The sequence below is a fragment of the Rhagoletis zephyria genome, unplaced genomic scaffold (assembly GCF_001687245.7).
Source record: "Rhagoletis zephyria isolate East Lansing unplaced genomic scaffold, Rhagoletis_zephyria_1.1 Rzeph_scaffold_00946, whole genome shotgun sequence".
Lineage (NCBI taxonomy): Eukaryota > Metazoa > Arthropoda > Insecta > Diptera > Tephritidae > Rhagoletis > Rhagoletis zephyria.
The window spans coordinates 151,165-162,199 of NW_016158030.1; the positions used below are offsets into that span (position 1 = coordinate 151,165).

Genomic DNA, 11,035 nt, shown 5'->3' on the forward strand with positions numbered 1-11,035 from the left:
AAAGATAACGTGCTTCAAGCACTCTGAATATTAAAAGAAAATTTCATTGATTTCAAGTAGAAATAAAATGAAAATATATATATCTAATATAAATTTATTTTAAAATTAGGTAAAACTTGACATTTAAGAACAGTTTAAAATAACGACTAAACCAAAAGATAAATAACAAAACATATTGTATGTTTTAATTGAGGACTAGTATGGTATTAAAAAAAAATACATAATTCACAAAGTTCTTTTAATATGAAGAAAAAGCACGACTTGGTACCATATACATACCTATTTCTAGGGGTGTATGTACGAAAAATTGTGTTATAAAATTTTTGAATGAATATTCATTTATTCTGCTCAGTGTACCTACTTTATCCAACAATAATGCGTCATCAACCTACTTCGTCTATTGTTTGCATACAACTAAATAAAATTTGTTGCTCTGCTTCTCTTTCTGTTGACGTTCGGATTGTGTACGTGTAAAGGCTCTGTTATGCATACTTGGCATTGCTTGAGAGTTGTCACATAAGGAATCTGTTAAATGAGCTTCGCGTGTAAGCGGTTACCCAACGCACAGCATTACATACGTAAAAGTCTGTTGGTTTTTGATTTCTACGTAAAAATGGTATAGCAGTGCATGCAATGCCAAGTATGCATAACAGAGCCTTAAGAAGCCGATTATGTACATGTGAAAGGCCGAATATAGTTCGTTTCCCAGAAAAGTGTTTGGCGGGCACTGCTTTAATGTTTCTCTAATATGCATGTAATAAAAAGAAAACTGTTCAATGAACCAATATTTTTAGTGCTGTATTGCTTTTAAAAACTTACAATTTTGCTTCCAACTCTTTGCGAGGTGTTGAAGTCGTGAAAATATCGAAAAGGTTTGCTTACGTAAGGCTATTACAAAACTTTATACAAATGCAAATTGTTTCCTCTAGTGGCAACGGCAATCTCACTCTGCTCAAGTAACTTGCTGACAATTCTTTTCTTTTCCTTGTGCTGAGCTCTTTCCGCACGCTGGGAATCCCCAAGATTTTCATCGTAAATGGTAGACACCGCACCACGTTTTAAACGACGAAGTTTTTCACCTAGGGCATTTACAAAAACAATATTAAATGCAATTAATATGAAAATAGACAATATGTTACCCATTTCGAACTGTGTATTATTTTCAATATCTTCACTAGTAAAGTGCCTCATGCACACATAGCTCGATTTGGTGTTTAATGCATCTCCTCGCCGGCAGAACTGCTTCCACTTTTTCGCCAGATTTGCGTCTGTGGGAAATGAAAAAAAAAAAGATTAAATCGCAAGCTTTCCTTTTGTTTTTACTATTACACTTTGCCACGGCACACTTAATTTTGCTTTATAATGTCTCAATAATTGTTTAAAACCACGCAGAAGTATTAATGCACAAATATTAAAATAGTTTTTTGGTTTTTTCGTATGCTCACAATCAACAATTGCACCAAGATGACGTCACGCACCCAGCTGATTCTATCAAAATCGCAAAGAGCGGATTAGCGGTACCGCGATTGGCGCAATCTCTATTTCTCTCAATCGTGTAAGCTAACCATTTCATCTAACATTATAAATGCTGATATGATTAGTGCCTCTACGCAGCGATCGGACTTAAAAAAAATTGTGTGGTAGAATCTGGAAAAAAATATGGTAGATTTTAAAAAAATGTGGTAGGTCTCAGGTTTTGGATCAAACTTTGTACAAAAATTAAAAAAATTCTGCAAGGGTTCACCTAAATTGCAAACATTTTAATTAGAATCCAAAAAAGGCTAATTTTTATATAATAAAGTGCAAGATTGAAGTTGCTAAAAAATGCGTTGAGTTTTGGCAATTTTTTTCCTTGACAGTGTAAAGCAGTTCCTTCCATATGAAGATATTTTTCGAACATATTTTGAAAGATTTCTGAAACCTTTCGGAGTGCTTCCAACTTTTCTTTTTATCACATGACGATGTAGCGAATAAATGTGGGACGTTCCAAAAACCGCTACTTGCGATTTGCCGATTTTGACAATTCGCAAGTAAAAGTAAACAACGCTTTAGAAACTTTAAATGCACTGAAATTTGCTAGTACTTTCACAAAAATCACCGTTTTTTAAAAATTTTCGCTATTAATTCTTTTTATAAATCATATTTTGCAATTTAACACAATAAAAACGTTTCCTGTCGAAAAATTGAATATTGAGAAAATTTACTATTTTAGTTTATTTTATCCTCCCATTCTGCCTGTTATTGGTGTTTAGTGTTGGACAATTTTTGCTCTTAAAATTAAGAAAATAATGTCGAGCAAAAATAAAACTACTCAAAAACGCGAATATGTGGTAGATTTCAGACCTTGTGTGGTAGATGCTCAAAAAAGTGGCAGATCTACCACAATGTGGTAGAAGTCCGATCACTGCCTCTACGGCCGATGCTGCTTATCGTCCTCTCTTATTTCCATCTTCTTCGTCTCTGGGCGTTCGTTCGTTTCCCACTGATGCTAGTGTTACTGCGTCGGCATCGACGCCAACTAACGTCACTGCTACGGGTGAAATGTGTATATAATACGCCTCTGTTGACGCGCGTGAAGTTTTCGATGCATCACGGGCTGGTGAGAGTAGAACATTACATTAGGGAGTGGCGAAATTTCTTCGCTTGCTAATCCTTCTACCCCTATATCTAATGCAACTGATTCGATACAATCAATGTCTCTCGCTCGTAACAGTGAAAGGCATAAAACTACTGCCAAGGCCGGTAATAAGAGAGGTGAATTGCGTGTCGTTGGATCTAGTTCTAATGCTGAGCTTAATGTGGCCGTTCCATTAAAGTGGCTTCATTTATCATCTTTTAAGCCATCTGTCAGCTCTGTTGATATTATTGAATATGTTGGAAAACACTCCGGAATCGAAAAGAATCTTTTATCATGTTTTAAACTTATTAAAAAGGATGCGCCAACTGACTCTTTAAAACGTGTCAACTTCAAGCTTGAGGTACCGGAAAACTCGTTTGATAAGTTGCTATTGCCGGAAGTTTGGCTCGCTAACGTCACCGTGCGTCCTTTTCTTTTTTTTTTCAAAGGAAAGTAAGTCCGTCAACTCAAACACAGCGGCTGAAATATCTTCGCANAGAAAAGAAGGAAAGTAAGTCCGTCAACTCAAACACAGCGGCTGAAATATCTTCGCATAAATTAAAAATATATTTTCACAATGTATCTGGTATGAAGACCAAAGCAGAGATAATTCGTTGATTAAGCTCTCACCTAGATTATGACGTATTTGTAATTATCGAATGTTGGTTAAATAACAACTTCTTCGATTCCGAGTTCTTCGATGCAAACCTATACAGTGTTTTCCGGAAAGATAAAGACGAAATCAAAACTGGGTGTTCCAGAGGAGGCGGCGTGTTAATTGCTACACAGCGAAAATTCAGCGCATCTTTAGTTCAGTTACTTAATTCTGATTCCCCCTGGATCAACTTTGCGTTACTGTGCGGGGCTCTTTCGGCCAACTGTTCGTGTGTGCGTCGTATATCCCTCCCAACAGTAATGACGAGATTTATAAATGTCACATTGATAATTTAGAGTATCTAAGTTCTGAAGTTAAGAATCACCATATGTGTGTCATCAGTGTTAACGCCAGTTAATGTGTGCAATGTCAATGAACTTTATGTTACTGATAGTCTCTTAAGTATTGGCCTTTCCCAAATTAATCATTATTTTAACGATTTTAATCGACTTTTAGACCTAATTTATTTAAGTGACAACTTAAATCATCAGCTGGAGGTATGTGACTCACCAATTTCTCCGCGGAGGTCCCACCATATTCCTTTAGAAATTATACTCCAATTCTACGAATTCCTTGCTCCATTGCCTAGTACTTTGCAACCTATTTTTAACTATAATCTATGCAACTTTAATAAGCTTAATTCACAATTGCTAAGAATCGATTGCAACACGCTTTTTACTAAAATGGATACCACCAAAGCCTTCACCACATTTAAATCTCGTGTTTTTGATCTCTGCGTGGATCTAATCCCCACATTCACTAGGAAACCCTATAAATTACCATGGCACACAAAAGAGTTGAGACGTCTGATAAAACTGAAGAGTAAATTCTTCAAAAAGTTCAAAAAACCCGGACACACTTTGTACCTTGAACGTTATCAGCGTTACCGTAAGAGTTTCAACGCCCTCGATAAGCGTTTACATGATAGGTACATTAAAATCTATGAATCCAACATCAAAAATAACCCAAAAGCTTTTTGGAGGTATATAAAATCTAAAAACTCAAGTTCTGGCATACCTTCCTCCGTCTTCTACAGCGATAAACAAGCGACCACTCTTGTTGATGCGGCTAATCTTTTTTCTGAGTTTTTTTGTGCCAATTTTGTGTCCGATGCTGATCTACCTTTCGATGATTGTTTCTTTACCGACTCGTCACTGGCTTTCGGTTCGCTTTTTGTAACGTTAGTAGAGGCATCGAATCGCTAAAATTCTCCAAACAAATGGACGCGCAAGGACTTCCGGCGATTATTTTCAAAAAGTGCTCCTCCCTGATTGAGCCGCTAACGCTTATTTTCAATAAGTCCTTAACATCCGGCGTTTTTATAGACGACTGGAAAAGAGCATCTATAACCCCAATTTATAAAAGCGGTAGCAAGAATTAAGTAAGTAATTATAGACCTATCTCGAAATTATCCACGGTCTCTAAAATTTTCGAGATTGTTGTTAAAGTCAAACTCTCATTCGCAATTAGTGGTCTTATCTGCTGTAACCAACACGGATATGTCAAAGGTAGATCAACAGTAACAAACCTTGCTGTTTTTACTGAAGACTGTTTCGCTGCCTTTCGTGAAGGGAATCAAGTAGATTGTGTTTACACAGATTTTTCGAAAGCCTTCGACAGAGTTTCACATAGAGTGTTAGCCTCCAAACTTTCGGCTTTAGGTTTCCATTCAACTTTTCTTGAATGGATTAAGTCTTATCTGAGTAATAGACTTTGTGTGGTTACCTTAGATAATGTCTCCTCCCGACCTTTTGTTGCATCTTCAGGTGTGCCCCAGGGCAGCATCCTAGGACCTTTGTTATTTACGTTATTTATTAACGACATCGGCTCTTGTTTCGCAACTTCTAAATTTCTGCTATATGCAGACGACCTTAAGATTTACTCAATAATAAAAAACTTGCAAGACGCCTTTGTTCTTCAGTCGGAAATCGATAATCTTGTGTCTTGGTGCGCTCACTATCGTCTTAACTTGAATGTTAATAAATGTTCGTACTCTTCCTTTACGAGAAAGCAAACTCCTATCTCAACGTGCTATCATATCTCTGGAGTCTCCCTCAAATATGTTGCTGAAGTTAAGGACTTGGGTGTATACTTCGATACGAAACTCAGCTTCTCAACGCATATTAATTATATTGTTTCGAAATCATATGCCATGTTGGCTTTTGTCCGTCGCAACAGCTCTGCGTTTACGGACCTGTACACATTGAAGTTGCTTTATACATCGCTAGTAAGATCTAGACTTGACTATGCTTGTTTTATTTGGAGAACATATGTCGCATATAAGCCGAATAGAGCGAATTCAAAAGGTTTTCATCAAATCGGCNAACATCTGGCGTTTTTACCCCCCAATTTATACCCCAATTTATAAAAGCCAAACGACGTATGTAATTATAGACCTATCTCGAAATTATTCACGGTCTCTAAAATTTTCGAGATTGTTGTTAAAGACAAACTCTCATTCGCAATTAAATAGTGGTCTTATCTGCTGTAACCAACACGGATTTGTCAAAGGTAAGTCAACAGTAACAAACCTGCTGTTTTTACTGACGACTGTTTCGCTGCCTTTCGTGAAGGGAATCAAGTAGATTGTGTTTACACAGATTTTTCGAAAGCCTTCGACAGAGTTTCACATAGAGTATTAGCTTCCAAACTTTCGGCTTTAGGTTTCCATTCAACTTTGCTTGAATGCATTAAGTCCTATCTGAGTAACAGACTTTGTGTTGTAACCTTAGATAATGTCTCCTCCCAATCTTTTGTTGCATTTTCAGGCGTGCCCCAGGGCAGCATCCTAGAACCTTTGTTATTTATATTATTTATAAACGACATCCGCTCTTGTTTCGCAACTTCTAAATTTCTGCCATATGCAGACGACCTTAAGATTTACTCAATAATAAAAGACTTGCAAGACGCCTTTGTTCTTCAGTCGGAACTCGATAATCTTGTGTCTTGGTACGTTCACTATCGTTTTAACTTGAATGTAAATACGAGAAAGCAACTTCCTATCTCAACGTGCTATCATATCTCTAGGGTCTCCCTCAAATATGTTGCTGAAGTAAAGGACTTGGGTGTATACTTCGATACGAAACTCAGCTTCTCAACGCATATTAATTATATTGTTTCGAAATCATATGCCATGTTGGCTTTTATCCGTCGCAACAGCTCTGCGTTTACGGACCCGTACACATTGAAGTTGCTTTATACATCGCTAGTAAGATCTAGACTTGACTATGCTTGTTTTATTTGGAGAACATATGTCGCATATAAGCCGAATAGAGCGAATTCAAAAGGTTTTCATCAAATCGGCTCTTCGCTCACTGAATTTCAGTGAACCTATTCGACCTTACGAATCTTGTTGTCAGCTTTTGACTTTAAAGCCCTTATATCAAAGGTTTGCTTTTCTCGATTGATCTTTTGTTGCAAATGTTATGAACAGCTCCGTTGACTGCTCAACCCTTTTAGAACAAATAGCGTTCAATGCCCCTTTTAGTAATCTACGCCATTCTCAATTGTTCTACGTGGAGTTTTCTAAGTATAATTACGCTAAATTTGCTCCACTCTCAAGAGCCCTCAAGAGTTAAAAAAGGTTCCAAATCTTGATCCGGCACTACCTCATGCAATAGTCCGTAGCCTCTTACTAGGCTACTTTAACAAGTCTTTAAGTAAAATTGTTCAGTAGTCAGTAAGAATTTATTGTTCATTTGACTAATACTATATATAAATAAATACATAAATTAGGGTCGAATACTGGTAATCTGACGATTTTTTCCGCAGTAGACAATTTTTTCCATACTAAAACAATACTACTTTTTTATATACTACGTCAACAAGAAAGTTATAACACATCAAAAACTTTAATGCCAATATCTCAGAAAGCAGTTTTAACAGAAATGGAGATAAAACAAAGACTAGTTGATTTTTCTATGTGTTTTTTAAACACATTTTTTGCTAATGTTTACATTCGTCAGTTACTTTATTCTGGGGTCCCTCAGACGTACACAAGAACTAGGTGGCTGTGTGAAAATTACGTTACGCATAGCAATATTTTCTACACAGAGTTAAAGTCCACCTTTTTGTTAAAAATTACTATTATTTTGCATTACATTCTGATCTCCTTAGAAAAATTTGGCGCTTAATATATTAGTGGAAATTTTAACCATTTATAAGCCATTTTTCAAACAGTGGGTCAAAAAGGCCCGTTCTGGTGGGAGTTGCCGGGTTAATCTTTTGGAAAAAAGTAGGCCAACCTTATTTTCAATATATAACCCGCAAAAAATCGTAAGAACTCCGTAATTTAACATAACGGTTGATAAGCTTATTGCAAAAATTTATTGATAGCGACATAAATTACCCCAATAACTTAACCTTTAAATTTTTTTTTTCTTTAAATTGAAATAGTACATACGGATTTGTAGAGTACATAGAGATGTATGTATATTAGGGTGCCCATCGCAAAATTGTTTTTTTGTACGTTAGTACTACATATTTTCAAATTGTGGAAATCGATGTTCAAAATTTAAAAAATTCTTTGAAATTCATTCAAAAATAGTCATTCAAAAACTCATGAATCTAGAAAATCGTATTTTCTGACCTAATCGACCTCTAAATGGTCTTTAAAAAATCTATAAAAATAGGCAGTAATATTTCTCATAAAAACGAATCAAATTAGGGGGTAGGGTCTTTAAATTCTCAAAAAAAGCACTTTCGATGGGAAACCTAATGTATATACTATATAGACTTTCTTCTGTTCGCCCATCCATCAGCAGCACTCACTCAACATTTGAATTCAATAAATGAAGTAAATAGAATTATAATCTGATAACATGATAAGATTAGAAGCCTCATGGCTCATTGGAATCTACCTTATGGGCAGTAGCGCCGGCGTTTCCGGACTTTTTGAAGTTGATCCCGCCGCCGCACAGTGCCGCGAAGGTGGACAAAAATACAAAATCAACTGTCTTGAAACTTAGATGTTTTGATGTCAAGTTACAGCTAAATCTCCAACTAAGAGAAGTTTATAAGTTATTTTGTGATAAAAACAACTTTCAGCCTCACACACCCCCTCAAAGTACACCTATTTTCTACATACCATTTCATTTCGGCGATTCGCACATAAAAGTGGTCGCAGTTAAAAATTTGTTAAAAATACATTTTTATTCCTAGCAAGATCAACTTTTGCACTTTGATAAAGATATATGCGACAAACCAAAAAATGTATGGTTCATGGAAAAAAAATTTATACAAATATTTTTTTTTTATTAATAAATAAATATATGATTAAACATACCAAAATCCGAAAATTGATAAACTTTGGAGACAAAAAAAAAACATCTTGAAAGTTCGTGAATTTTTTTTTTTGGTTATGGTAGTTTGGACCTTCTACTAACAGAAACAATCGAAATCTCTTCCAACTTTTTCCAATATTTGAAAATTTTCAATTTTGAAAAAGTGAATAAATGCCTTTTTTTGGTATTATTTTAGCTGATCTATATTTACAATACTTTTTCTGAATGCCCTAAGATCTAAATTTTTGGTTCGCTTTTCAAAAATAAGGTGTTGAATTAAAGCTAAAAGTGCAAAAAAAAAAATTAAGAGGTACAGGGTGCTTTGAAATGAAAAAAATTATCAGCTAATTAAAGTACTTAAATATGCACCACGGTATGGGAGCCAAAAACAAAGGTATACGAAGATTTACATATATATATAGAGCAATGACACCAGTTTACAAATAATATGTTAACCAATTCGGGTAAGGAAATAAATGCAATCGAGACACCTTACAGCGCCCAATGATTAGACGAAAGGCGAACAAAAAGAAAATAAAAATAAATAACATACCTATTACTCTTCATCTGCATAAAGAGTACTATTTTGCTTAAGCAGCAAACAAAAACAGCTTGCGAAAATGATAGTACAAATGTATGCACATCAGGGAGGTCCAATTTTTTTATATTTTTTTTTTTTTTGATTGAGTCTTTTTATAATTTTGTTCACCTAACTAATTACATTACCTGTGCAAAAATTTGAACGTTTTACTATTAGTGGAAAATGTTGCTCAACGCGAGCAATGAATAAATTGTATTTGACATATTTTTTCTACCCATTTACACAAAAAAACAAATATTTAAAATATAAAACAGCGATGGGCGCCCTTTAATATTAACCGATTTTTCTTAAATTTGAAATTTAAAGTGCATTAAGTATGCGTAACAATATACTGAACAAGCCAAACGGTTTTGGGAACATAACATTTTTTCATATAAACTTTAACCACCTTAATGCACATAAGTATATACGTGTGAAAGCAAGTGAGCGCAGCAGGTAAATCAGCACTTGTTTATCTCACTTCAAAATAAAGTATCAAAAGCAGAAACGTAAAACTTTTATAATAAATAAATAAAAATGTCAATTAAAATTATAAATAGTGATTTGGTAGATTTATGGTTAGAAACACCCCTTAAAGAAAGAATATCAATCACTTTTTCTTTTGTTTGTGAAAAGTTAACTAATGTTAAATTTGATAGAGATGCTGTGAGAAAAAAAGTTTATAAGTTCAATGCTGAAATGAGCAGAAAGTGGAAGGAAGCTGTCTATATAAAAGAGCGATTTATTAACTTAAACTCTTCTTGGCTCCAATGGGTAGTCTTTGAAATTGAAGATCCCGATAATGTATTTAAGGTATGCTTTGTAGTGTGAAAGATTGTAATTGAATATAAATTTCAGATACCAAGCACCAGTACGGGAAAAAGAGGCAGACCGCAAGTAGAGTTTTCGGTAGCTTCAGAAAAGTCAAAATTGCGAAAGGTTAGTAAAATACTTGAAGAACATAGTGCGGAAGAAATTACTTATGCAGCACGGAAAGTAACAAAAAATGAAACGAAGCCTGATAACACTATAAAGAAGTGTCTTGAACCCTTTGAAGCGCTGGCCTTGTGTTTAGATTTAGATTTATCGGAAGAAAAATATAATAGACTACGCAAAGTTGCTAACAATATACATGCGGATTTTTTCCCAAGCACGTATGCGTTAAACCAATTAAAACAAAGTTTAGTACCACATATAGAAGCGACGGAAACTTGAGCAGAAGTTAATTTAAAGGCTCTTGTACATATTACATCCAAACACATCTTAGAAGTTTGTGCAGACAAACACCCAGTGGGCCAACTTTCACTTATATGTAAATGGGGAATGGATGGCAGTTCTGGCCACAGTCGATATAAGCAAAAATTCTCCGCGGAAGACCTCTCAGATGAATTTATTTTCGTAATTGCTTTGTTACCACTTAAGTTCGTATAAAATCAATTATTTTCTTATGTATCTATTCTCTATTTTCCAAATTTTTTCCATTTTAAGGCTCATCGATTCCTCATCAGGTAATGAAATATGGGTCAACCGAACTCCCTCTTCTACGCTGTTCTGTAGACCAGTGAAATTCGTTTATACGAAAGAAGGAAAGGCGGTAATTCATTCAGAATATAATAAAATAATTCAGATGATTAATGATTTGGAATGTGATATTTTTAAAAATAAGAAGGGAATTGCTGAAGTTTCCTACATCATGGATTGCACTATGATTGACGGTGCAGTAGCTAATGTTTTAACAAACACCAATTCCTCAAGCAGATGTTTCATATGTCATGCAAGCCCAACAGAAATGAATAATATTGAACAAAACAAAATACCAAATCCAGATCATTATAAATTTGGGTTATCAACCCTCCATTGCTGGATTCGATTCTTTGAATGTCTATTACACATAGCCTACC

At 35.0% G+C, this 11,035-nt stretch overlaps 1 protein-coding gene across 1 annotated transcript; it reads left to right on the forward strand.

The window, feature by feature from the left end:
* The first annotated feature begins 717 nt into the window (after nt 1-717).
* Nucleotides 718-10,349, forward strand: LOC108362131 (uncharacterized). Its single transcript, XM_017614994.1, has 2 exons — nt 718-754; nt 9,993-10,349. Exons 1-2 carry the CDS (start codon nt 749-751, stop codon nt 10,347-10,349), a joined length of 363 nt encoding a protein of 120 aa, XP_017470483.1. The 5' UTR covers nt 718-748.
* The last annotated feature ends 686 nt before the right edge of the window (nt 10,350-11,035 follow it).